We start from the raw sequence: 27,331 nt of genomic DNA, 5'->3' as shown, positions 1-27,331 counted from the left end.
AGAAATCACCAACCAGAACCTAAAAGGTATAAGCCAGATTTGGGGTCAGCAGGTAGAAAATCAAGCAAGGTAAGAAAGTGATTGAAAGTATTTTGGGGCTGCCCTATAGCCTAGTGATTAAGGGAGCCGATTCTACATGGCCGATTATGCTTCAAATCCTGGCCGGCCCCAGTGGCTTGAACAACATGCTAGGCACATGTGTGTGTGTGCCCCAAATTCCCACAGGATGGCTAAACAGAGGAGAAGGGATTGCACCATGACCGCACTCCACTGGGGGCCGCTTTCTCCACCCTCAGTCTCTGTCTCTCCGGCCAGTGTACATCGCCTCTGGCAACTAAAAGAGGAAATGTTCGAAGATCCCAGTGCCCACAGCAACATGCCATTTTTGCATTGCACTAAAAAGTATGCCAGAGAGAAGGTCAACGGTCCGGCCGAAATTTAGACGGTTGAAGAGTTAAGTTCATCCACCTCTAAGGAGCCACTCGCTCCATTGTAGGAACAGGTTCAACCTTACGAGTTTCAAAGAATCTCCATGAAGCAACTTTTAATAGTCTGTGTTAAAAATCAGACTGGTCAGTGAAGGGAATTTTGTCCTTTTTAGGTTGATGGTGAAATTAGCACATAATATTTTGGAAGATAATAAAAGACTCTTGTTTATAATTTATGTCGCAACGGAGCTGATCTCAGAAATACGAGGTTAAGAAGAAAAGGGAGCAGGTGGTGGCACCGCAGTGCAAAGCTGCACTCTGCAAGGCAGACCTGCATGGAAAGGTTCCGGTTCCTGGCCAGAGATCACCCTGAGTGTGCTGGGCATGCTGGCCTGACCTGGGGCTGGTTCGCAACTTCAGGACCTTGTGGATGTGTGGGTTTGCTGTTTTGCTCTCTCTCTCATGGAATAATAAGTAAACCTTTTTTAAAAGGAGAGGAAAGAACCCTCATTTTTAATCTGCATGTCTTTGAATTGCTTGAGCTTGTATATTTTTAATCACTTAAAAACATTAAAGTATTAGAGAAACACCCAGGACATTAAATTATTTAAGAGAAGGGGAAATATATGCAAACCCTTTGACCTGGCAGCATTACTTCTAAAAATTTTTTAGGAAAACAATGATGTAGACAAAGGTTAACTACAGGAATGTTCACTGTAGCACTGTTTACCATATTTAAAAATGGGAGCCATTGGAGCCAGCAGGGGGTGTAGAGATTAAGGCAGTGGATCCACATAGCCAGCTCCATAATTCAAGTCCCAGATCTGGCAATTTGAAAATCACACAAGGAGCATGTGTGTGTGTGTGTGTGTGTGTGTGTGTGTGTGTGTGTCCAAAAACCCCAAAAGGACAATGAAAGAAAAAGGATTGTGGTGTGACCAACTTCATAATGGGTGACCTCTCTCTCTCTCTCTCTCTCTCTCTTTCTCTCTCTTTTTCCAGCAAGCACACACACCCTATAACAAAAACAAAACAGGAGAGGAACAATTTGAGAAGTCAGTATGGGGGACTGGTTAATTAAGTCATAGTGCATTCATGTAGTAAATTATATTGCCATTAAAAACAGTGTCTTGTGGACCAGTCCTGTGGCCTTGTGGTTAAGAGAGCTCAATCCCACATGGCCAACTGAGTGATCTAAATCCAAGCCCCAGCAGCTTAAAAACACATGCCAGGCACGTGTGCATTCATACCCCAAATTCCAACAGATTAGAAAATGAAGGAGAAGGGATTGCAAGTTGACCACACACCACTAAGGTGCTTCCCTACCCCCTACCCCCCTGTCTTTCTCTGGAAAGCACATGTGCCCTCTGGCAAATTAAAAAAAATAAATAACGATGTCTTATATACCCATGTTCAACAAGAGCCATGCACTTCACTCTCTGGTCTTTTTCTATAGGGAAGTCGGCCACTGCCGTCAACGTAGCCAAGTACTACAATGCAGCCTGCTTAAACATCGACTCTGTTGTGCTGGAAGCCGTGTGTGATAGCAACAGCATCCCAGGAATCCGGGCCCGTGAGCTCTGCATCAGAGCTGCCATAGAGCAGTCCATGAGGGAAGGAGAGGAATCTGGTAAGGGCTCGTTTTCCCCTGGGTTTGTGTTGCCAAGTGGCCAGATTCCCCACTGGTAAGGCCCATCTTCTTTGTTTCTCCCCACTGACCTTTCCTCCCACAGCCTAGCAGGAGGCTGACTTAGCCCAGAGGACTCTCTTCTCCATGTATGTGTGGGTCTCCTACCCTGCTCAGTACAGGTGCTCTTGGGTCTGTAGAAAACAGGGCCATGAGTGAGATGCAGCCCATACCTTTGGGAGGCTGACACCTGAGGGGCAACAGACATGGGATCCTTCAGAACAGAAGAAAATAATATCTCAAAAGAAGTACCAGCTTCAGTCTGGCCCCATAGCCTAGTGGTTAAGGGAGCCGGATCCCACGTGGCCAAACATAGTTTGAGTCCCAGCCCTGGTAGCTTGAAAAAACACGCCATGCACATGTACATGCACACCCAAAATCCCAACAGGATGGAGAAGTGAAGAAGTGATTGTGGCGTGACCACGCCCCACTTGGCGTGGTCGCTTTCTCCCTTTCCCTCATCCCCCTCTCTCTCTATCTCTGTCTCTCTGTCTCTCTCTGGTGAATTTGAGCTCCTAATCTAAGTAACATGAAGCTAGAGACAGAGTTAAGGGATTGTCCTCAGAGAAGCAGGAGGTGCAGCTGCAGAAGTAGATGAAATCAGCTCACAAAGGCCCTGAACAAGAGGAAAGAATGACACAGTGGGATAGGACCTGGGGGAACATGTACATTTTAGGAGGAAGTGGTGGAGGAGAAGCCAGGGAAGCTGAGAGGGCTAAGTGAGAGTCCTAAGGCACAGACTCAGGAAAGCACCAGGCCAGGGAAGTCAAGGAAAAAGCTCTAGAGCTGCAGGAGTGGGGAGCGGAGGAAGGGACTCCATGTCTCTCCAGAGCTCTGCTGGAGGCCAGGGGACCTGTCCTACTTCTGCTCTCACAGTCCTTTATCTCTAGTTAACGCACTATTTATTTTACCCACTTTATTGTCTGTAGGATGAAAGCTCCTGGGAACAGGGATTTGTGTTTGTTTTCCTCAGTACCGTATTCTCCACACCTGGAAAAGTGCCTGGCATGTAGTAATACGTGGTAAAGATTTAGAAGAGGCCATTTGTAAACAAGCAGATTTGGAGACTGCTGAAATCTCACACAGAACAAGCCCTGACCACAAGACTACTGGGTTTCACAGTCCAGAGGTCCCTGGTACCTTCGGAGAGAGAGCCCTTTCAATGGAGGGGTTAGGGCCAAACCTACTTCTGTCTACTGTGAAGGTGACAGGCTGCCCCGGGGTGGAAGCAGTCTATCCAAACCAGCCTGCAGTGGCCACAGGGGCTGCTGAGCACTTGCAAAGTGGCTCATCCAATCCCGATGTGCTGGGACAGTACAGCACCCACTAGAATTCTGAGGACACAGTGTGAGTGAAGGATGGAATCTTATACATGGCTTCCATGTTGAGATGATTACGTTTTAGATATATTGAGCTAAGTATATCGCTAAAATTAATGTTTACTTTTGAAAAGACTTCTAAAAAATTTTTACCTGCTATATGGCTCATAGTCTATGACCATTGGACAGAGCTGATAAAGACCACTGATTTTGAGAAGTTGGGCTATGATGGACAAAGAAGAAGTGAAATGATAATATCTTGAAAGAAATGAAGGATCAAATGAAAACTATCCCCACGCGAATGGGTAGGCAGAAGTAGGGTTTACAATGAAGCGAGCAGGAGCCAGTAGGACAGGAGGCTGGGGTGTCATCAGCAGGGTGAGATTACTGGTGGCAAATGATTCTGACAGAGATGGGACACAACCTGGAAGAATTTGTGGGTGGCAAAGTACATCTGAGCATAGGACCAACTACTCTATAATTGGAGCAGACCTTTGGTGCCACTGTCCTCACTGATGGCTTCAGATGCTTCATTCCAGGTGTGGTGCAGAGCCCATGTACTATAATCACCTTCCAGGGGAGGGGAAGAGAGAGCTGCATGAAAAGACAAAACAGAATAGGTCTTAGTGGCAACCTCAAGAATTCTGTGGGTCTATTTGATTAAATGATCAACAAGGAATAATGGGTCTTGATGAGTTTCCCTGAGAGCTAGAGAAGCATGGAAGCTACTTAGCCTATAACCCATCACTCCATCTTAGGTTGCCAAGAGTATCTGCTGTTGTCCTGTTCGCCCTCAGAGGGATGTGGCCCATCTGTGAAGAGCTGAAGCCCCAGGGAACATGATCAGACAGGACTTGCTATTACTGTGGGCCTGGGGAGGAGGGAGCATTGGGGGACCAGGAGGCTAGGAAGTGGCAAGAGTTTGTCAAAAAGGCCAGAGGCAGGTTGGCAGGGTGTTTGAGGTCCTAGACTCTGACATGGCTGACTGAAGTTTGAGTCCTAGTCCTAGAGGCTCTCTCTCTCTCATGCACGGTACCAAATTTTAAAATAATAATAATAATAATAATAATAATAATAATAAATACAATTAAATAATTCTTTTTAAAAAGAAAAAGGCCAAGTCACTCTGGCAAAGATTTTTCTGAATGGCCATCAGAGAACCCTTTTAAATAATTACATCAATCACTAAATTTGGAAGGGAATTTCTTGGTTGGTAAGCTTTTTGGGGATGGCAACTTGACTGGAAGGGTGGTTGGTGATAGAAATAGGAAATTAATCTTGAAGGCTTGTTTGCTAACAGGCTCACTATTATTAATTAGGTTTTTTAATTCATTCGGTGACTCTAATGGCCATCAGAGAACCCTTTTAAATAATTACATCAATCACTAAATTTGGAAGGGAATTTCTTGGTTGGTAAGCTTTTTGGGGATGGCAACTTGACTGGAAGGGTGGTTGGTGATAGAAATAGGAAATTAATCTTGAAGGCTTGTTTGCTAACAGGCTCACTATTATTAATTAGGTTTTTTAATTCATTGGTTGACTCTGAAGAGGCAGAGAATACTCTTCCCAAACTGCTTGGTACCACCACTGCCTGAACCCACAAACAGTCAGAGGTTTTGGGTTGCCTTGGGTTGCCAAGGTAAGGCTGTGGTGTACCAGCAGTTTGAGAAGTTATAATCCTCTGGGCTAGAGGAGAAAATGACCACAGACTAGCTGGGATCCACTGGCCAGATGAGCAGAAAGGAGCCATCGTCCAGTCCTCAGGGCGCTGAGCTCTTTTCCCAACCCCAGCCCCCTCAGTCAGCTGCAGATGGAGATGCTTTGTATTCCTTAGGACTCACCTGAGCTTTCAATGTGCCATCCCTGCTGCCATTTTCGTGTCGTCCTAAGATGACATTTAGTAACAACTCGCTCTCTCCTTGTAGCCCCAGAGCCTGCTATGATCCCAAATGTTCTGGGACAGCCACGACTGAGCAGTGAGACCTTGGGCAAGCTCACCTCGGAAATCACTCTGCTGACCCCAGAAATTAGACCCGGAAAGAATGTGCGCGGGAGTGTGATGCTCACCAAAGGCAAGGCAGAGAGCCATGGCTCTGGGTCGCAGAAGCAGCATCACTCTCACCAGTCCGAGACGCCACAGGTACAAATCAGAGCTTCTCAGAAGGAGAGCTGGGGTCCCACCCCTCCTCCTCCGCCTCCACCTCGGCATCCTGCAGCCGGCTCAATACCCTTCATCCCTATGGTGTCTTCACCAGGATTGCCAGTGCCATGTCCCAATACCATTCCTTCTGCAAAACCATTTACCGAGCAGGGGCTCAGCCAGCACCTTTAGCATCATAGGCACTGGGTGGGGTGCTGGCCAAATGAAAGTGATGAAAGCAAAGTCCTTGCCCGCACGCTGCACTAAGAATCTGATGACGGAGATAACCACCCTAGCAAATGTTTGCAATAAAATGAGGCTGGTAGCAAGAGAGGTGTGTACAAGGAAGTAGATCGAACCATAGAAAATTGCCAATATACAACCATTCGAGAACTCTGTGACAGCGATTTCCTAGGGCTCAACCTAATACTAAAAAACATGTTGAAAACATGAATGAAAATTGCAGGAGGGAGATGGAGGAGGAAGCTTGAAAAGTCAGAAAGAAGTCAGAGAGTTTAAGGCAATGTGCCGATGGGCGTAGAGATCAATCGCAGCAGACTAGCAGGTGCTAAAGCCGGAGATGGGTAGGGTGGGATGAGCTATGAGTGAGGTGGGAAAGTGCAGTTAAATGAGTGCAAGCTATGAAGATGTTTGGAAGAGAAGGAAATAAAATAAAATAAAATAAAAAACAGTAGTGGTTGGAGGGGCACCCAGGGTCCAGAGAGTCTATTCTCAGAAGGATGCGAGCACAAGCAGGTCTGAGAAGAAAAGACCTCTTGGAGAAGTATAAGGGAAGGATTCACCCAAGGGCGAATGAGATTCTACAAGAAAGCAGAAAGGGCAGGATTAAGCACAATTCAGGGAGAAAGGAGCCAGCTTCCTTCGGTATCAATAAACGTAAAAACAGACACAGCTAAGGGTGGGGAAATCAAGGTGGAGCATGGAGGTTGGGATCAATAAAGGTAAAAACAGACACAGCTAAGGGGGAAAATCAAGGTGGAGAATGGAGGTTGGGATCAATAAAGGTAAAAACAGACGCAGCTAAGGGGGAAATCAAGGTGGAGCATGGAGGTTGGGAGAGATCTCTCCAGTGGCCCTGTGACGTGTGCAGGGGGAAGCAGTGAGAGGCTGCAGTTGCAGAGCATGCTTGAGGGGAAAGGCAAAGCACCGACGTCTCCACTGTGTTGAACAGAACTGGAAATGAGTGAGAGACAAAAGGTAGTTGAGAAGGGTGATGACCCAGCCAAGACTGGAAGTCATCACTTCATACGTGTAAGGTTCCTGTAGCCCCTGGTGGCCTTAGAGAGAGAAGTTGTCATTGCAGGGGAGAGGGGGTATTCAGAACCAGAGGTAAGAGGGTGGCATCAGTGTGAAAAGTCCATGTGAAGAATGAATGAGGAAGAGGACACAGAATGGGAGAAAAACAGAAGTAAGTAACGACTTGTTCCAGTCTGAGAGTGCTGTAGGGGCAGTGGGAGAGCTGGATGTTTCAGAGTAGGTTACCGAGGTGGATGGAGCAGAGGCAAAGGTTTCATGGAATGAGAGACTTTCAGGTTGCAGAAAGCATGCCATGGGCTGGAATTTGTGCAAGGCTATGTCTCTGGGCCTCTCTTCAATCTTTATACTCTTCTAACACTTTGAAAACTGAAGCCATTGACTTATTTTCTTTTGCAGCACCATCCTTTTAATCCTCTCTTCCAGAATCTAATGCGATATTCTTTACACACATATTTATGGGTGAATTGAAATGCATGTATTCGTCACTGGAAAGTGTGTTACCCGGAATTATTATCTTTGGTTTGGTTCTGTCTATTTAAGAGTGAAGTAAGCCTTTTTAGAAGACTTCAAAGGCAACCAAACATCTCCACTCTAATTTCAAACCCCTGTTAGAATTTGCTGAATATTGAAGGAAACATAAAGATTACTGGAGAAGCATTTCTCGCAGACCCCCATGAGTCTGCCTACTGCTTCGGCTTGACAGGACTCAAATGGATTGGACAAGAGTCACCCTGTTAGAGAGCTTTACGCAGGGAGAAAGCTGTCTGTTGTTCTTGAAGCTGTCATAAAGCATGGATTTTCCTACCACTGTGATTTGAATCATGTTACAAATAAGAAATGTGTAACATGTTATATAATGACGATATGAGATAATTTATTTCTAAGTCACCCTTTTCCAGGAAAGCACCAGTTAAAAATCCTGATCTCTTGCCTCCCAATTCCATGGCCTCCTCAGCTACACACTACCATGACCATATTCTAGGCTGTGCTCATGACTCACAAACTCCAAGGTCTCTGTTCCCATCCCACTTTCTAACAACTGTCTTCTAACTTTCTAGATGACTTACCCTGGTTAGTGGGTAACTGGCCCCATTGAAACCTCCAGTCCATGTCCTCACTGCCTTCTTGCTGGTTTGGATTCCACAGTCCGCCACTGGTCCACCGTCCTGTTTAGGAACTCCAAGCAAAATTTAAACCCTAGTAAACCCAGTTATCCACCCACTCCATGTGGGACAGCTGAATGTAGTTGGAAAAAATACTCATCTCTCCTGAATGGTTTCAATTTAAATGTAAGACCACAAATGTCGAGCAGACCTGTTGGCCCTGCTCTAGTAAAGTTGCCCTCCCTCCACTCAGGATGATTGTTGTATTGCTCTCATCACTCTCCTAACCTCAGGACACTTTCCTCTTCCTCATTCTCAGCTGATCTCTTTTCTGTTTGTTCGGTTGGTTGGTTTTGGGGGGGTTTGTTTGTTTGTTTGTTTGTTGTTTTTTGTTTTTATTTGCTATAGGATGTATGTGCTCACCAGAAAGACAGAGAGACAGACAAAAAGTGAGAAATCACCCCCCAGGGGGGATGGCCACAATGCAATCCCTTCTCCTCCATTCTCCTCTCAGGATCTTGGGCACACATGCACACGCGTCCAGCATGAGTTTAAGCCTGCAGGCCTAGGACTCAAACCACGGTCGTATGGGAGTCCAGCGACATAGCCATTACACTAACTGCTGGTCCCTGATCTCTTTTCTGATTGTACAGAGAAAGCAGCAGCAACTGAAGACAGCCGCCTCATCTTCCCACCACCAAATCTACCAACTATCTTCCATCCTAACCCACTGCTGAGCCTCCCTAACACTGAGGCATTGCCCCTGCTCTCATCCGGATGGATCCCCCCTATGCACACTGACCACATGCCCTCTTGCTTACTCAAGGGCTAAACTCCTACAGTTGTCCCTCTTTCCCATTTTTTTCCCTCTCTGTGTATCCTTCTCTCTGGCATCGTGCATACTGTAGTACCTCTCATCATTAGATATGCTTTCCCATGACCCCAACCCCCCTTCCAGGCGTTGCGTCATCTCTGGACTCCCTCCACCGTTGCATTCACTGCCTCCTCATCCTCACACCCACCCCCATTCTCTCTTTCGCTGACTCTAGCGAGGCCTGTGTACCCGCAACTCCACTGGCTGCTCTTCTCAGGGTCTTTTCTCAATGGCGACCTCCATCTTGCCAAATCCAGTGGTCCATTTCCTCTCTTCATCTCCTGTGACCTTGTGAGATGGCAGCTAATGACCCCTCCTCCTACAAATGCCTTCATCGTGTGGCTTTCAAAGTGCCACACTCATGCATTTCTGTCCACCTTGTTCACGACTCCTTCCTTCCTCTTCTTCTTCAGGTTCTCCATCTCCTCCAAATTCTGAGTTGCCGGATTAAATCATCTCCTCTCTTCTTTCTGTTCCCTGTTTCCTTTCTAGGTGCTCTTGTCCAGTTACATAAAGATTTAAATACTTTCAACATGCTTCAGACCCTCACAGTCCTTTAAACAGCCCGAATGTCTTCCCAAGCTCAGGATGTTATGTCAGAATTCACTCTGAGAATCTCTTTCAAATGACTTAGAAGTAGCTTAAGCGTTATGTGTCCAAAAAGTCATCCTTGCCTTTCTCCTCTTCCCCTAGACTTTCCTTTTCTTAGTAAGTAACTTTACCATTTTCCAACTTGCTCAGGTCAAAACTCAAAAATCATTTCTGATGCCTTTCTTTCTTTCGCATTCCACCCTAAGTCTTATTGGCTCAGCCTCCAAAATATATCCTGTATCAGCCACTTCTTACTGCTGCCATTTTCGTTCCTACCACCATCATTCCTTTCCTTGACCACAGGGATACCTTTCTAATTAGTCTTTCTGTTTCCACTCTTGTCACTTCATGTAGAAGGTAGAGTGGTCCCTTAAAATAAAAATCAGAGCACAGGGTAAGTCGGCGGCTGCGACTGAGGACACGGAGTTGCTGGTACACAGGAGGCCAGGCTCCCAGTTCAGGGAGGCAGCAGCTATGGGGGGTAGGGGGGGCGGCAGAGCCTGGGGTCTGATTGGAATTGGACCCTTGGAGCTTAATCTCTGCCAGAGGAAAGCAAGTGTGCTCCACTTCTCCCATAAACCTGAAGACCAGTTGCCCCAGAGCCTTCTCAGTAATCGGTAATGTAGGTGACGGAGCCAAAGGTTTCTTGTTAAGAGACTTCCACAGACAACGCTTGTGTTGGGAGCCATCCATGGTTCAGCACCACTCGGGTAAACGTTTTCTTGAACTATTTAAGTAATATTGAATTATACAGAATTGTAGTAGAACTTATATTTAGACAAATAAATAAATAAATAATCAGATCTTTTGTGTGCCTGAAGCATGCCAAAGGTTCCCGTAATACTTGGGATAAAACACAAACTCCCTACCATGGCCTACAAGGCCCCGCATGTTCTGACCCAACCATGTCGTTGACTTTAGGCATGACCATCTCCCCCACTGCTCTCTCAGTTTCAGCCACACCGCGCTCCTGCGTGCTCCTCGAACACCCCAAGCACACTCATGTCGAGGGAGCTTATTGCTCTCTCTCATAAAGGCTCTCTCAAGACCATTCTGATTCTTTTCACACTTAATGTGACCATCCTCTTTACATGGCATTCCCTAACCCTGTTCTTTATTCTCCTACATGGTTATTTTCTCACTAGTACTCATCACTGTCTGAAATTATATACTTTTAATTGTCAGAGTGTGCATGCTCCCACCAAGCAGAGAGAGCACCTCCCGATGGAGCATGGTCACACCACATTCCTGTCCCTCCATTTCTCCATCCCGTCAGGATTTGGCCACACACCCACATGCTCTGGCCTGTTTTTCAAGCCACAGGGTCAAGATTCAAATCACGGTATGCCATGTAGGATTCAGCTCCCTGTGCACACTTCTTAACCATTGCACCTGAGGCCAGCCCTGACATTATACATATCTTTTTTTTTTTTTTTTAGGAAGTTTTTCTATAGGGGGCATGTGCTCACCAGAAAGAGAGAGAAAGACAGAAAGAATCACCCTCAGGGGGATTGGCCACACCGCAATCCCTTCTCCTCCATTCTCCTCTTGGTATCTTGGGCAGGCACGCACACGCGCCCGGCGTGAGTTTAAGCTACTGGGTCTGGGACTCGAACCACGATCAACTACATGGGAGTCCAGCAACATAATTACCAGCCATCTACTGGTCCCGACATTACGTTATAAATGTGTGTATTATGGAACTTCTTTTCTGTCTTCTCCAATAGAACATGAAAGAACACGGGCAGCACTGTTGTGAATCTCATTTGTTGTTGTATTCCTGGTAGTTGAGGAGTATGTGATAGATGTTCAATAAATATCAGTTGAATAGATAAGCAGATTGTGAGAAATTCAGGGCTGAAGGTAGGGTGTTGCAAAAGATTAAGAAAAGATATGAGGAAAAGGTTAAACCAGGGAGCTAAAGCTCCCTTAGAGCAGAAGCAAAACTGTGCCAGATTTGAGCCTGTTTATTCCAAATTAAATCGGACAAGCAGTGAGTGAGTTTAGCTATAGGGAACAGTGTACAATATACATAACGTTCTTTGTAGGCTGTATTCTTGGTACAAGATCAATGGCTATCATTAAGTTAGTACTTAGACAATATCTTGGCTTGCGGAATGTCGCCAAACATCTTGAGACACAGCCCATGCCTAGAGCTCCATCCAGTTGACCAGGCAGACCCTACACCTTTCCATCTGGAAATGGGGTTGCTTTCAACTCCCTTCTGCATTTTTCTCCTCTGGCTTATATCTCAGGCCTGGGCTGGTGTCTGTCTCTAATAGCAGATGTGTGTGGTTCAGTACAAACCAACCTTCTATAGTGTCCCCACTTGAAGCTTACAGCCATTCTTTAAGCAAAATAGGACTCTTCGATTTTACAGTGTAATCCCCATTTTATAGAGGTGAAAATGAGGCCTGGAGAGAGTACATGATTCTCCCAGGCCTGGTAGGTCTAGGAGTTGCTGAGCCACAAAGCTGAATTCTGACTCCCACCCCTTCTCCCACTCCACAGATTTCCTCCAGCCCTCTCCCCCAGGGGCCCACCCAGCGCAGGCTCAGTGTGAGCACCAGCATTGGAGGTGAGACCGGGCTGATGAGCTGCGTGCTCCCCGATGATCTCCTTGTGCAGATCCTGGCTGAGCGGATACAGGTAAGTCCACTCCCACCCCACAGAGCTGCACACCTCAGCCCTCAGGGCTGTCGCCCTGCTGTGATCTGAGATGCTGGACCACTGGCCACCCACCCACAGTAGCTCAGAATCAAAAAAAAAGGAAAATATATAAGAAACAAGAAATGGAAAATTATTTGTTGACAATAGCACATATAGTAATATCCTTGATTGAGCCAATATATAGTGTATTCTGGATGGAAGATCTTATTTCGTATATGGTAATGATGTACAACGAATGAATAAAGTAATTAATTTTAAAAAAACTAATAATAAATAAATAAATCATCTGTGAGTCTCAAAGAGAAAGGCTGGATTCTTCATCCCCAGCAGCATTTATGTGTCCTCTTGTGAGCTCTTGCTAGCTCTGACCCTGGCCCAGCCTGCAGCCTGAGGCCACTTACACAGGTGGAGAACCAGGAAGTGCACAGTTTAATGTTCTTTGTTGAAGGTGATAAATACGGTAATATCCTTGAGCTGATTATGGAACACCGCATGCATGCTTTGAAAAACCACATTGATCCCCCATGAAGATGTACAATTGAATGTATATAAAAATAAATAAATAAATAAGAATCAGAGCGTGGAAGTTACATTAGAGAAAAAAAAAGTGTTAAAAATTATAATGTAGAGCGACTAAAAGTTAGAATGTGTAGCTGTGCTAATTGCTATGAAAGTATGTTTTTTAATGTTATTACATGAAAAAAGTAGGTTATGAAATAATAGATAAAGCACAACATTTCTATATAAAGTTTTATACCATATATTATACTCATTTAAAGTACATGTTAACTTTGATTATCTGTGGGTAGCAGGATTACATATTTTTAATCTTCATGAAGAAGACTGAATTACTAATATTTTACACTGACATTGCTTTTAATGTCAGAAAAATAATAACCCTGTTTCCAATTTTTTCCCTTTGAGTTCTACAGCTAGAGAAAACAAGTAGCAGGATCAGGGGAGGGTGTTACTTAATCCCGTTTGCAGTTTAGAGTTTAGAGAACTAAATTGCTCACCAGATCCTAGAGTTGTGTATTGGCTTTGGTTTTTCGAACTGGGCCACAGTGTTCATTGTGAGTATAATAATAAAATCAGATTTGAGATTTTCTAAAGAGGAAGAATGCCATCACCAGAAATGTTTTTGATCACTACTGCATTAAAGATACTATCATTTAAGTATTGCATTAAAGGCGCCATCATTCGGACCTGATTTGACCAAGGTGCTGTAAGTGAGCAGGTATTTCGTGCACCAGAATAAAGTCTGAAAAACGCGGGTAGAGCCCGGAACAAGCCAGTAAACCTGGGCTTACCCAAAATGCTTGTTTTTTATGGGACATGGAGCATGGACTGCTTGCTTCATCAGCTCAGTGTTGCTACAGGAGGGGGGAGAGGCCAGCCGAACTAAATAATGTGGTGCTAATGTAGTCATTTTCTGACACAAGCTTCTTGTCTTATCAAAAGCAGAAACAAATCAGTTCCCAGGCAGTGCTGGTCCATCTACGGCCACACGCGAGAAACACTGCAGCACGGAGGAGGCCGTTCTCCAGTGGTTAATATTCCCCAACTCACTCCACTCCCCAGCAGTGAGACTCAGGAAAATGCAAACAGCCCATCCACTATCGCTGCTCTTGCTGCCTGATACATATATATATATATATGTGTGTGTGTGTGTGTGTGTGTATTTGGAGAGGTTTTTGCTATAGAGTGTGTGCGCTCACCAGAGAGAGACAGAGAGATAGAAAGCGAGAAATCACCCCTCAGGGGGGATGGCCACGCCACAATACCTTCTCCTCCATTCTCCTCTCGGGATCTTGGGCACGCACGCACACGCACCCAGTGTGAGTTTTAAGCCACCAGGTCCGGGACGCGAACCGTGGTTGACTACGTGAGAGTCCAGTGACATAGCCATTACGCTAACTGCTGGTTCCATGCCTATTATTTTGTGCAGAGGGACATCTTTTCTTTGTATTTTTGTGTGCTTCATGGATCTTCCTAGATTGTCAGTGTAACATTTTGTTTGTTCCTTTATTTCTATAGAAACAGAAAAAAATCTTTTACCTTAAAAATACATATAATAAAGACATTCTGTGGCCCAGCCACTTGCTGTGATGCTGTGTTCATCAGGCTGGGACCACAGGGGAGGCCAGGTTTGATTCTCAGTCCATCTTAAAGGCTGGTTGGGGTGGTGTGCTCCTGTAGGTCCAGATACTCACGAGGCTGAGGCGGGAGGATCACGACACAGTGAGACCCGATCTTAAGAGAGAGAGACCTTTTGTGACTGATTAGATATTTTTATCCTTTTCTTGGATTTTACAAGCAGAAGGGCAGTTTCATGTTTTCACTGGGCCCAGGAGGTCCGCAGATCCCACTGAAGCACCACCAGCCGAGTAAACAGCTCTGTCCACACAGAACGAATGATCTCGTGGCCATGGTAACTGTCTCTGCTCTCTCGGGTTTCAGCTGAGTGACTGCTACCGAGGAGTGGTGTTTGACAGCCTCGATACGCTCTTCTCCCGGAGCGCGACTACGGCCCTCCTCTGCCTGCTGAAGGCCATCGGCAACCGGGAGCACATATACCTTCTCAACATGGCCCAGGACTACGCGGCCATGAAGGCCCAGGAGAAAGCCAAAAAGGAGCAAGAAGGCAAGGCCCCGCACGGTCCTGGGCTGCCCTTCCAAAGCCCGACCTGGACTTTCCTTTAAACAGAATCAGGCTTTTCAAAATGTTTCCCTGCCATGATAACCCATTAGGCTTTACTGGAAACTTGTACATTTCCTGTCCCACTGGCACCGCACCAGTGAGTTCATGTATTTCCACTTTAATGCGAGACGGAGTATTTCTCCTTTGACGTGGGATGGAAGAGGTTGTATAGCAAAGCTGGGCTCAGCCCTTCTGACCGCAGGCGTGTCCCTGCTTCCCTTGGCATCACACTGCACTGGTTACAGCCAGCCTGAGGAGGACGCATCACGGGTCCCATCCTGAGCCCAGTGACTGATGCGCATGTTGGTGTTATTTAAGCCAACTGTACATTTTCTGTCAAACTAGAAGTGCTGGTAAATTTTACAAAACGATGCCTACATTTTAGCCTGCTGTGTGCCAGGCGCTGTAGTAGACATTTTGTACACATCGGGCCATTCCATCCTCACCGTATCCCCCTGTGAGGATGCTGTCCCCATTTTACAGGTGAGAATGAAGCTCAGAGGCAGTGAAAGTCTTGTGTAAGCTCACATTGCAAATTAGGAGAATCAGGGCTGTGTAACCTTTGCTTTTTTGTCATTACATCAGTGGCCTGGAGAACAGTGTCAGTAATTGGGAAATTTGATTGAAAGAAATTAATATATGGAGAGAGAAACATGCGAGCCTAAGTCCCTAAGTTTGTCAGAAACAGCACATCGTAACCCCTGGGGGAGGAGTTGGAGACCTGCCTCTGTGGGCCTCAGCTGTGCCCACACTGCTGCTCTCGCTCTCTGGGCCTGCCTCTCTCCCAGCACCACTGACACAGATCATAGTGCCTTCTCAGCAAAGGACACTACGCAAACTCTGGGCTCTCTGAGGTCTTCCAAAGACCGCAAAGCCTGCTCCCTCATATTCTCATCCGGGGAAAAATCAGGGACAATGGCCAGGCATCCCCTCAGCAGTATTTCAGCCTCCAGCCTCCTATCTTTCTGGAAAATTCATTCTTTCAAGTGAATGATTCACTTGAAAGAAATGATCACTTTTCATTTTCTTGGTTATCTTTGGAACGCAGTGTCTCGTTACACTGAGGGTTCCAGTCCCCTAAGTCCTTTGCATTTGAACAAGTCCTAAGGCATCATACCATAACGCTATTTTATTATATTGAATCCAATGGTTATCAAAGGTTTTTGAATGTGCCAGGCACTGGGCCGAGGGCTTTGCATAATTGCTTATTTAATCCCACAACCCTAAGAGAGTGGAATTGCTGTTCTGATCTGTTATTTTCCCTTGGTAAGTGGCAGAGACAGAATACCTAGTTAGGTCTCTGAGTCCAAAGCATAAACCTGCAAAAGGTGACAACGCTGCTTCAGCGAAGTGAGATGAAGCCACATGCTGTTGTCCTGCTTGTCAGCCACGTGGCAGGGCCTGGGGCCACAGGGCATGGAGTAGGATTCCCCTGGGTTTGTGAACAGCTCTGACAGCCTGAGCTCCCATTGGCATGTGCTCATAATGGGCACATCAAGGGGGGAGGGACGCATTAGTTTCCTGTCGCTGCTGTGACAAATCGCATCTGGCTGCCATTACAAAACACCGTAGACTGGGTAGCCACGAACAACAGAAATGTATTTCTCAAGTTCTAGAGCCTAGAAAGTCCACAGTCAAAGTGCCAGCAGATTGCCAGAAGATTCGCTTCTAGTGAGGGCTATCTTCTGGTTCATAATCACTTCTTTTTTTTTTTTTTTAAGGTTTCTGCCACAGAGTTTGTGCACTTGCTGGAGAGGGAAAATGAGAAATCACCTTCCCGGGGGATGGCCATGCTGCAATCCCTTTCCCCCCATCCTCCTCCTGGGATTTTGGGAAAGCACACACACACACAGCATGATTTTCAAGCCACTAGGTCTGGGACTTGAACCATGCTTGGCCATGTGGGAGTCCAGCAGCTGTGCCCACACTGCTGCTCTCGCTCTCTGGGCCTGCCTCTCTCCCAGCACCACTGACACAGATCATAGTGCCTTCTCAGCAAAGGACACTACGCAAACTCTGGGCTCTCTGAGGTCTTCCAAAGACCGCAAAGCCTGCTCCCTCATATTCTCATCCGGGGAAAAATCAGGGACAATGGCCAGGCATCCCCTCAGCAGTATTTCAGCCTCCAGCCTCCTATCTTTCTGGAAAATTCATTCTTTCAAGTGAATGATTCACTTGAAAGAAATGATCACTTTTCATTTTCTTGGTTATCTTTGGAACGCAGTGTCTCGTTACACTGTGGGTTCCAGTCCCCTAAGTCCTTTGCATTTGAACAAGTCCTAAGGCATCATACCATAACGCTATTTTATTATATTGAATCCAATGGTTATCAAAGGTTTTTGAATGTGCCAGGCACTGGGCCGAGGGCTTTGCATAATTGCTTATTTAATCCCACAACCCTAAGAGAGTGGAATTGCTGTTCTGATCTGTTATTTTCCCTTGGTAAGTGGCAGAGACAGAATACCTAGTTAGGTCTCTGAGTCCAAAGCATAAACCTGCAAAAGGTGACAACGCTGCTTCAGCGAAGTGAGATGAAGCCACATGCTGTTGTCCTGCTTGTCAGCCACGTGGCAGGGCCTGGGGCCACAGGGCATGGAGTAGGATTCCCCTGGGTTTGTGAACAGCTCTGACAGCCTGAGCTCCCATTGGCATGTGCTCATAATGGGCACATCAAGGGGGGAGGGACGCATTAGTTTCCTGTCGCTGCTGTGACAAATCGCATCTGGCTGCCATTACAAAACACCGTAGACTGGGTAGCCACGAACAACAGAAATGTATTTCTCAAGTTCTAGAGCCTAGAAAGTCCACAGTCAAAGTGCCAGCAGATTGCCAGAAGATTCGCTTCTAGTGAGGGCTATCTTCTGGTTCATAATCACTTCTTTTTTTTTTTTTTTAAGGTTTCTGCCACAGAGTTTGTGCACTTGCTGGAGAGGGAAAATGAGAAATCACCTTCCCGGGGGATGGCCATGCTGCAATCCCTTTCCCCCCATCCTCCTCCTGGGATTTTGGGAAAGCACACACACACACAGCATGATTTTCAAGCCACTAGGTCTGGGACTTGAACCATGCTTGGCCATGTGGGAGTCCAGCACCTTAACCCCACACCACCTGCTGGCCCCAAAGCACTTCTTAATACCATCAAACTGGAGATTAGATTTCAACATATAAATAGGGGGGAGGGTGGACACAAACATCAGGCCATAGCAACCACAAACTTGGTGACTTAAAACACAGATTTTTATCTTACACTTCCGGGATCAGACGTCCTAAGTCAAAGGTGTGAGCAGAGTTGAGTTCCTTCGGGGCTGTAGGGGAGAAGACCCTTTCCCGGCTTCTAGAGGCACCTGCATTTCTTGGCTTGTGGTGCCTTCCTTGCAAGCCTCTGCCCTTCGCTTCTGCTGTCATAGTTCCTCCTCTGACTCAGGCTGCACTGCCTCCCCCTTGTAAAGACCTCTGTGATTGGCCCACCCAGATAAGCTCTTTGTCTCGGAGCCTTGATTGAACCGTATCTGCAAAGTCCTTTCTTCCATAGAAGACAACACATTCACAGATTAGGACATGGGCATCTTTGGGGGCCACCATTTAGCCGACCGCAGATGGAGCCAATACTAGGAGCTATGTGAATGAAGGAGATCCCACAGGAACGAGGAACACCAGCCACCTCACTGTCACAGGTCTGCCCGGCCTCTTAGGTTGAGAGCTAAGCTGCTGAAGGACTTTCCCTCACCCTCCCGTCTCTGTTTTCCGCACAGAACGCAAACGCAGGGAAGCTCTTCAGAGAGAGAAAGAACGTCTCCAAAATATGGATGAGGAAGAATACGATGCGTTGACAGAAGAGGAGAAAATCGCTTTCGATCGGGAGGTCCAGCGGGCACTTCTGGAGAGGAAGAAGAGGTGGGGACAAGGGCTGGCCAGGGCAGAAGTTGTTAGCTTAGAGTGAAAGGAAGTCTGTAGGGAGATCAGGGCTGGCATGGTGCCTGCCTGGCTCCAGGGCATGTTCTACGAGGCAGCAAGAGCCACAGAAGACCCAAAAGGAGACCTGGCAAGGACAGGAAACACATCTTGCCCATCCTGGGCACTGGTAGCAGTAGGCTTTATGGCTTCTCCCACTCTCCTCTCCTTCCTTCTTGCAAAAGGGCATGTCGGACCAGAGCAAGCTTCTGTGATGTCAAGGCTGCTCTTGGGGAGAGACTTCTGGCTCCTGTGCTGTCCTGGGGCTTCTGCTGCCTCCCCTAGCAAATGCTCCCTACGTGTGACTTATCCACCTCTGGTTAGGCGTCCACAGCTGGCAACCTTCTCTTGACATAGGCATGATGGTCTCTCCTCGGACCTCAGCCATTTCTCCTCCTTCCCAGTCCGCCATCTTGGTCTTTGGTGGTGTTACCCTTCCCCTGAGGTCTGGCTGCCTTTCTCAGGTGATTTGTTATTGTTGTTGTTTTGGTTTGGTTTTATTTTTATTTATTTATCTTTGTTTGTTTAGAGGTTTTTGCCTTAGGGCACATGTCCTCGCCAGAGAGCAAGAGACAGAGACAGACAAAAACTGAGAAATCACCTCCCAGGGGGAATGGCCATGCCACAATCCCTTCTCCTCCATTGTCCTCCTGGAATCTTGGGCATACACGCACGCACGTGCACACACACACACGGGGTCCGGAATTCGAACCACGGTCGGCCGTGTGGGAGTCCAGTGACATAACTGCTATGCCATCTGCTGGCCCCTCCCATGTGATTTTCAGTCTAGGCAGTACTCCCAGGATCCTGGGCAGGTTCACAAGCCTGCGACCCCCATCCACTTCCTGTGCTCCTCTCTGAGAACTGCACAGGAATGACTAGATCTCCCCATACCATCCAGAGCCCAGGGATCTAGGGGCTGCCCTCTTAGCTCTCTCAGCAGAACAGAGAGCAGTGGGACATAGGTTTTTTCTGCCATCAGCTCCTCAAACTGCCAGGGTGGGGGCTGTGGTCTATTGCCTCCCCTCTCTGGGAGTTTAGACATTGGAGAGGGCAGAGCCAAGATGCTTACCTATAGTTTACCCCCCCCTTTCCGTCAGCCTCCGCCTCCAGACACCCACTAACGCCTGAAGAGCTGCAATGTCCTCTCTTTCCCCATCGTATGCTTTCACCCTTTCTCCTGCATGGCGCGTTGTAGAAGGGTCCAGTCCGCCACAGGTTTGGAAAGCCTAGCTTGGATTTTGCAACGGAAACATTTCTTTCTCACCAAGACTTACTTTTAGGCATGTGTCTCGTTCGTGGTGGATTTAGAAAACGAAAATTTGATCCACAAAGCTCACTGACAACTTCTCCCTCCCCCACCCCACACACACACACGCACACACACACACACACACTCACACCATGAAGTATGATGAGTTGGTTTCAGTGGGCCAAGAGCCATGACAAGCACAAACAACTAGAGATTCCTGGAGATAAAAACAGACTGGCCGTGTGTTCCCGTTTGTACTTGGCGTGGCCTCGTGCCCCGTCTGCCGTTGGCAGCAGGGGTGTATATGGCTGAATGTCCAGCTGAAAGGGAAGCCAAGAGAAAGGAGGAAAGAAATGTGGCTTTCAGACCCAGCACCCCGACTCCTTGCTAGCCCCAGTAGGGACTACTCTTTAAAAACACCATCTCTTTTCACCTGGACGTCAAACATGGTGGTGTCAGAGGCTGGGCCTCACCTGCATTATTACTAGAACAATCTTTGAAAGATGCTTTTTTGAAGTACTAGCATAAAACTTATTTTTAAATCTTACTTCACTCTCATTTGAAAGATGGTTGGAATAGAAATATAGACTACTAGGGAATTCCTCCCCATTGAGATTTTTAAAGAATTATTTATTTAATTGTATTAATTATTGTTGTTAGTTTCCAAATTGCTATAGGACACATGCACTCACCAGAGAGAGAGGGAAAATGATAAAGCAAGCCACCAAGTCCAGGACTCAAACCGTGGCTGTCCATGTAGGAGTCCAGTGCCTCAACCACCACGCCACCTGCTGACCCTTGACTTTGAATTAATCAGAGTTTGCTGATAGACAGACTTGGGCCTCTCTCTCCCCCTCCATCCCTTCCTTCTCTGTCCTCTCTTCCTTTTTTCCTACTTGCCCAGCTTACTTTTGTTCTTTCTTTCTAATGCCCAAGAAAGCTCTGCCTGATGTCCCTCACCTGGCAGTCCTAGGTAGAGGAGGGGCTTGGGCAGGAGGGTCCCTCATCTCTGTTTTCTCCGCCTGGTTTGATGAAGGGAGCTGGAGAGGCTGGCAAGGGAGATGCATGAAAAGAAACTACAGCAGGAGCTTGAGCGACAAAAGGAAGAAGATGAGCTAAAACGGAAGATCAAAAAACCAAAGCCAGGACCAGTAAAGGAGGAACCACCCCTGAAGAAATCTCCAGCAGCAAACAAACAGGTAAGCAACCCTCACTTACTGCTTCCAAGAGACAGCAGAGGAGTCAGCTACCGTCACCAGCCAATAACTCAGCACAGGTCCCTCCAGAAAACTGACCTACTTAGGACCAACAGATGGCATAATGGTTACATCACTGGACTCCCACGTGGTCGACCACGGTTCAAGTCCCTGACCCGGTTACTTAAAACCCACATCTGGTGCTTATGCATGTATGCCCAAAGTCTGGAGAGGAGAGTGGAGAAGAAGGGATTGCCACATGGCCATCCATCCCCCCCATAGGGTGATTTCTTGCTTTCTGTCTGTCTACCTCTCTCTGTCTCTCCGGCAAGTGCACACACCCTATAGCGAACATCACCAGGCCTGTGTGCCAAGGAAGAGAAGGGATTCCACCATAGCCATCCCTCTTGAGGAGTGATTTCTAGCTTTCTGTCTCTCTATCTCTCTGTTTTTCTGGTGAATGCATACACCCTATAGCAAAATCTCTCTTTAGAAAGAAAAAGAAAATGTTGCTTTTTCTATGCCCAATTCATTAAGTAAATATGTATTTTTAAAACCCTGGGATGCAACCAAATTCTAAACTCCTGTCTATTCCCAATAATACCCATTATATAGAAAACCTTTATCATTTTAGTAGTATAACTCTAACAGAGCGCTAATTCCATGGCAGGGCACTGTTACTAGCTTTTCATGTGTGTTTACACATTTAGTCCTCATTGGTCCTCTGGGGTATTATTAGTATTCCTATGGGGCAGGGTAAGTCTAAGTCCTCACCCGGGTTACCAAGTTAGCAAGTGGTACAGCTGGGGTCAGATCACACCACTCTGTGCCTGTCCCCGGGCACCAGAAAGCAGATATAGAAGGCTAGTATTTGCTGGTCTTCTCCTGTCAATCCTTCAGAACTGCGGCTCCCAACCAGAAACGTGCATCAGAACCACTCTACTGCTTTTTTGAAAAGCACAATGCCGGAAGCCAGCTCGATCCATGGGATGGATATATAGACATAAGCCCCAAAAGTGGTTTTTAGACACAACCTTACACTGAATCTTTAGCTATTTACCCCTCCTTTAAAAAAATTTTTTTAAGCTGTTTTAAGCATACTTTATGTGTCTTGCTTTCTAGGTTAATACTAGCAACAAACTCGAAGTCAAGACAGATTTAATAGAAAGAAAAGTATCTGTCAGGGAGCAACCACCCTCCGAGAAGGATGAACTAAACAAGAAGAAAAAGAACATGGCCGATGTCAACACGTCAGGGTTTCCTCTTGCCCAGGAACAGGAGGACAGTGAAGGGGACTTCCCCAAGGACACTGACAAGCAGTTGGCCCAGAAGTTTAAGGTCTATGAGGTGACTTTGAAGGACGTCCAGAACATCCTCATGTACTGGGACCGGAAGCAAGGAGTGCAGCTGCCTCACGCAGGGATGGAGGAGGTGTCACACGAGCCTGATGACCAGCGCCAAGCCCCCTCAGGAGGGCGCAGGGGCCGCAAGGACCGGGAGAGGGAGCGCTTGGAGAAGGAGCGAGCTGAGAAGGAGCGCCTGGAGAGGGAGAAGGCCGAGAGGGAGCGCCTGGAGAAGCTGCGGGCAATGGAGGAGCGGAGCGATGGGGAGGTCGAAGTGGAGGAGGACCACGAAGGGAAGAAGGACCTGGGCGTGCCATTTATCAACATCCAGACCCCAGACTTCGAAGGCTCAAGCTGGAAGCATGCCCTGGAGACTGACAGGCTTCCCAAATGGGATCAGGTACAGACCCTCCTCCAGGTAGAGAAGTAACCAATAAGGTGCCGTGCTGATCTTCATTAGGAGTGTTGGTGGAAGTAACCACGCCCCACAGAAGTAACAATTAATAGGGTTTATTCTAAGCACGAGATTGAGTGACCCAGATCTGGAGAAAGACAAAGCTGTTTCTTGGGGTACTCGGATACCATGGTTCCTTTCATTTACTTTTGAGGGACATTAAGTTTGCAAATCAGCATTGGGAGTCTTTGCATTGATGTGACCCAAAAAGGTGGGACAACCAGACGTGGAGGCCTGTAGGTACAGGTGGGATTAGCAGTTTTTAGGTTAGTAACTAGTTAAAGAAAAATACAAATCTCTGTTCCTGAAAGAAACCAGCAAAAGGATGCCTGTGCTTTGTTCTGGTAGAGAAAAGAAGGCTTACAATGCACCATAAGACACTATGCCTGGGACAGGGTGCAGCTGCCCACTGTCGGTGGACCAACGCGGGCTGTTAATGTGTGTAGGCCTCTCCTGGTGTTTGTAGGCATGACTCCTCAGGTCCTCTGAAGACAACTCTGGAGCATATCTTTCTACTAAAATCCCTAGGCCCCTCTCCCATTCTATTAGTTGCTGATGCTCCTTGGAATTAAGACAATCAAGGCTAGGACCAGCAGATGGCATAATGCTTACCGTTGGATTCCCACGTAGTCGACCGCAGACCAAGGCCCATACCCGGCGACTTAAAACTCATGCCAGTCATGTGTGTGCGTGCCCAAGACTCAGAGAGGAGAATGAAAGAGAAGGGATTGTGGCCTGACCATCCCCCCTGGGGGTGATTCCTTGCTTTCTGGCTTTCTGTCTCTCTGTCTCTCTCTGTCTTTCTGGTGAGCGCACATGCCTTGTAGCAAAAACCTCTCAAAAAAAAAAAAAAGGGAAGAAGAGAAGACAACAACACCCCTTCCACTCATTCCACAACTTTGCCTCAGGCCTGCCTTATCTCGTCTTAGAATTTTGAGCACACACACACACACACACACACACACACACACACACACATATGCACCCATCATGAATTTTTTAAGCCACCAGGTCCGAGACTCAAACCGCAGTCAACTACATGAGAGTCTAACAACATAACTGTTGCACCCTCCACTGGTCCCATTTGTTGTTTTTTGAAACAGAACTATGGCAACAACCTCTCCTTATTCTGTCTTATACTCTCAACATTCCAAGTCACAGGTTAGCCAGTTGCTTAAAGAGCTCCCTGGCTCTGGTGACTTGATAATTGGTACAAATTACCCATCCCTTTCCTCACAGACGCTGTAAATCCTGGGGAGTTACACCAGCTACCTGGTGGTCAGGGATGCCTTTGGCGCCCTGGCCCACAGGATGGGAAACCAAGGATTACTGGAAGGTAGTCGGCCCCTAAGAGGCCCCTTTCCCACAGAACAGGCACTCACCTGGGCTAAAACATTTGCTGTTGTGATGACAGCAATCATTCTCAAGTTTCTTTTTGACTTCTCTCTTTATTTTCATCTTCTATCCCATTCCCAGAACCATTGTTTTTTGGGTTTTATTTTCTCTGCTGTATCTACCTGTTTCCATCTTAACTTTTGTTCAGATTTGGAAGGAAAGAACTTTTAAAGCAAAAAGAAAAATGAGCATGAACTCTAACATTAGATGGATGTCTCCACTTATACATACCGAGTGTCCACACTCTGTAGCCAAAACTGAATGACTAGAGGCTATAGAAACATAGAAATTGGTTATCAATATCAGATACAGTGTGGGAAGAAGGTAGGTGAAGGAGGAGAGTCTGAGGAAGGACATTAAGGGGAAAAATAGAGAGGCAAGGCATTTATGGGACGAAGAAATGGGTTATTATCTGTTGAAGATAATGTGTGTAGTAGTCTCAACTGGACTGGTGAGAAATATATACATGTTGGAATATTCACTTTGCAAGCTAAGTAACATATTTGAATGTATAAAAGAAATTGAAATTCAAAGATACAAAAAATAATAAATTAAATAATTATTTAATAAAATAATTCAAAGATAAAATTTTTTAAAAATCAGATGGAACAACTCTGTACCGCAGGTGTCAGAACCTTCAGAACTGTCTCTTTAAGCAAGGATTTATGGAGCACCTACTATGTGCCAGGCTGTGGGTTATATCCACCTGGCTCCTGTCCTAATGGCATTTACAGTCCAGTCGCTAAGACAAATAAACTGTCACAATAAAGTGTGGCAAAGGCTATGGTAAGAGAGGCACGGGGAGCACATGGCCCACAGCAAGCGCCCCAGCCCTCTGTGGTCTGCAAAGACATGCCTCAACTGAGGCCCTTGTGAAGTGTACATGGCACAGTGGTACTGCCCAAGAATGACAAGAAAAGTGGGAAGAGTCTGACCCTCCCTGTGCCCATGCAGAGAGGCAGGTAGTGTTGGTGTTCCCTCTGCGCAGAAAATTAACAATAGCCCTCTCCTTAGATCCTAGACATCTTGGGTCTGGGTTCCTCCGGGCCACCCATCCTGCCGCCCGTCCTGTTCTCCATCATCTCCTACCCTGTGAAGCGTCTGCCTGTGGCCACAACAGACATCCTGAAGCATTTCGTGTTTGTGATCCCACCCTCCGATGATCTGGCCCTGCTGGACGAGAAGAAAGAGGCAGAAGCAGAGACAGAGCTCTCAGTCACCACGGCCCCGACGAAGGTAAGGAGCACTCCGTTGTCCTCCTCTCCCTTTCTCCCTTTCCCTCTCTCTCTCTCTAGTGAGCCCACGTGCCCTCCTGCCAGAGGGGGAAAATAATTATGAAGGGAAAACTGGATGTTTCGGGTAAAGTCACTTTTCATCTCACAGTAAAATAAATTCCACCTGGGTTAGAAATATAACTAATCAAAATAAAATCATGTCAAAATAGAAGAAGAAATATATGTGCAATTATAGAACAAATCATAAAAGGAATTAGATTTGACTGATGATATGCAGAAAGTATGTGTAATATATTAAAATTATTAAAGGTATTTCTATTCCCAGATGTGCATTATGGCCCAAAATCTGAGTCTCTCCTCACAGCTGCCTATAAACCATGCACATTAGCAGAGAGCACGTAAAATCAAGAGAAGGCCCTGCCTAGAGTTAGTTGGTTGCAGAGACCACCCCAAACGTCAGTTTACAAGCAGGAAATCCACAGCTGAGCTCAGTGTGGAAAAAATTTTTTTCAGGTTTGTTGTTGTTTTTTTGTGTTTGGGGTTTTTTGTTTTGTTTTTTTTTGTTGTTTTGTTTTTGTTTTTGTTTTTGCCATAGTGCCTGCGCACTCACTGGTCAGAGACAGAGAGGGAAAATGAGAAATAATTCCCCACAGGGAGATAGCCATGCTGCAATCCCTTCTCCATTCTCTTAAGATTTTGGGCACGCATATACACACACTCAGCATCGATTTTCAAGCCACTGGGTCCAGGACTCAAACCATCTGACAGTCCAGCACCTTAACTACCAAGCCACCTGCTGGCCCCAAGAAATTTCACATGAAGATAAAGAAAAAAAAAATTGCCACCCTCCTTGGAGTGGACTATTGTGTCAAGCCCTTAATCTGAAAATTGGCCACAGGAGGAAAGAATTAAGCAAGAATTAAGGAAAGAATTTAGGAGCAACTCTAATTTTTCCCCAACTAATGGAAAAAAGCTCTTCATTATAGGAGAATGACAGCTTAAAATTATAGAAAGAATGGTAGAATTAGAAAAAGCATGATTTGGGGGCCAGCAGGTGGCTTGATGGTTCAGACACCAAATTCCCACATTGCTGACCATGGTTCGAGTCCCAGACCCAGCAGCTTGGAAATCGCACTGAGTGCATGTGCTTGTGTGCCCAAAGTCCTGAGAGGAGAATGAAGGAGAAGGGATTGCAATACGGTCATCCCCCAGGGGATGATTTCTCACTTTCCCTCTCTCTGTCTCTCTCCTGAGAATGCACACGCCCTATGGCAAGAATGAAAGAAAGGAAGAAGGAAAGATGAGTTTGTAATCTCCAGTGAAATCATTGATTAAGGATCATCAATTAAAGCCAGAAGCAATAGATAGGAAGTTTTGGGGGAGCAAGACACTGACACCAGCCAGAGCACCATCCTCCAGGGCTGGCTAACTGCAGGGAACAGCGACCTTTGCAGAAGGCACACCTGGTGGGCACTGGCTTGCCACATGGTCACACCTGTAACCCTGGGTCAGCCTGATGTTATCTGTAGCCTTCCATGTTAGAACATGAGACACACAGTGTCACCTTGAAACTAATCAAGATTTTTTAAGCCTTATTTTCAGTGAATAGGAAATACAGGAAATAAAGAAATAAAATGGGGGACCAGCAGGTAGTGTGGTGGTTAAGGGTGCTGAACTCTCCCACATGGTCGACTGTGGTTCCAGTCCCAGACCT

The 27,331-nt window shown here is 46.5% G+C and overlaps 1 protein-coding gene across 1 annotated transcript in view; it reads left to right on the top strand.

Annotated features, from left to right (window-relative positions):
- HYDIN (HYDIN axonemal central pair apparatus protein) overlaps window positions 1-27,331 on the top strand; it is a 378,086-nt gene that overhangs the window by 270,316 nt on the left and 80,439 nt on the right. Inside the window, 8 exon segments of the mRNA XM_006152662.1 lie at window positions 1,885-2,058; window positions 5,360-5,574; window positions 11,932-12,069; window positions 14,551-14,734; window positions 18,544-18,685; window positions 21,031-21,193; window positions 22,313-22,933; window positions 25,397-25,618. Coding sequence (XP_006152724.1) covers window positions 1,885-2,058; window positions 5,360-5,574; window positions 11,932-12,069; window positions 14,551-14,734; window positions 18,544-18,685; window positions 21,031-21,193; window positions 22,313-22,933; window positions 25,397-25,618 — 1,859 coding nt within the window.

The sequence above is a fragment of the Tupaia chinensis genome, unplaced genomic scaffold (genome assembly GCF_000334495.1).
Source record: "Tupaia chinensis unplaced genomic scaffold, TupChi_1.0 Scaffold000355_1, whole genome shotgun sequence".
NCBI classification, from domain to species: domain Eukaryota; kingdom Metazoa; phylum Chordata; class Mammalia; order Scandentia; family Tupaiidae; genus Tupaia; species Tupaia belangeri.
The sequence above is the reverse complement of the archived record's forward strand: the minus strand, read 5'-3'. Positions and strand labels throughout refer to the sequence as shown.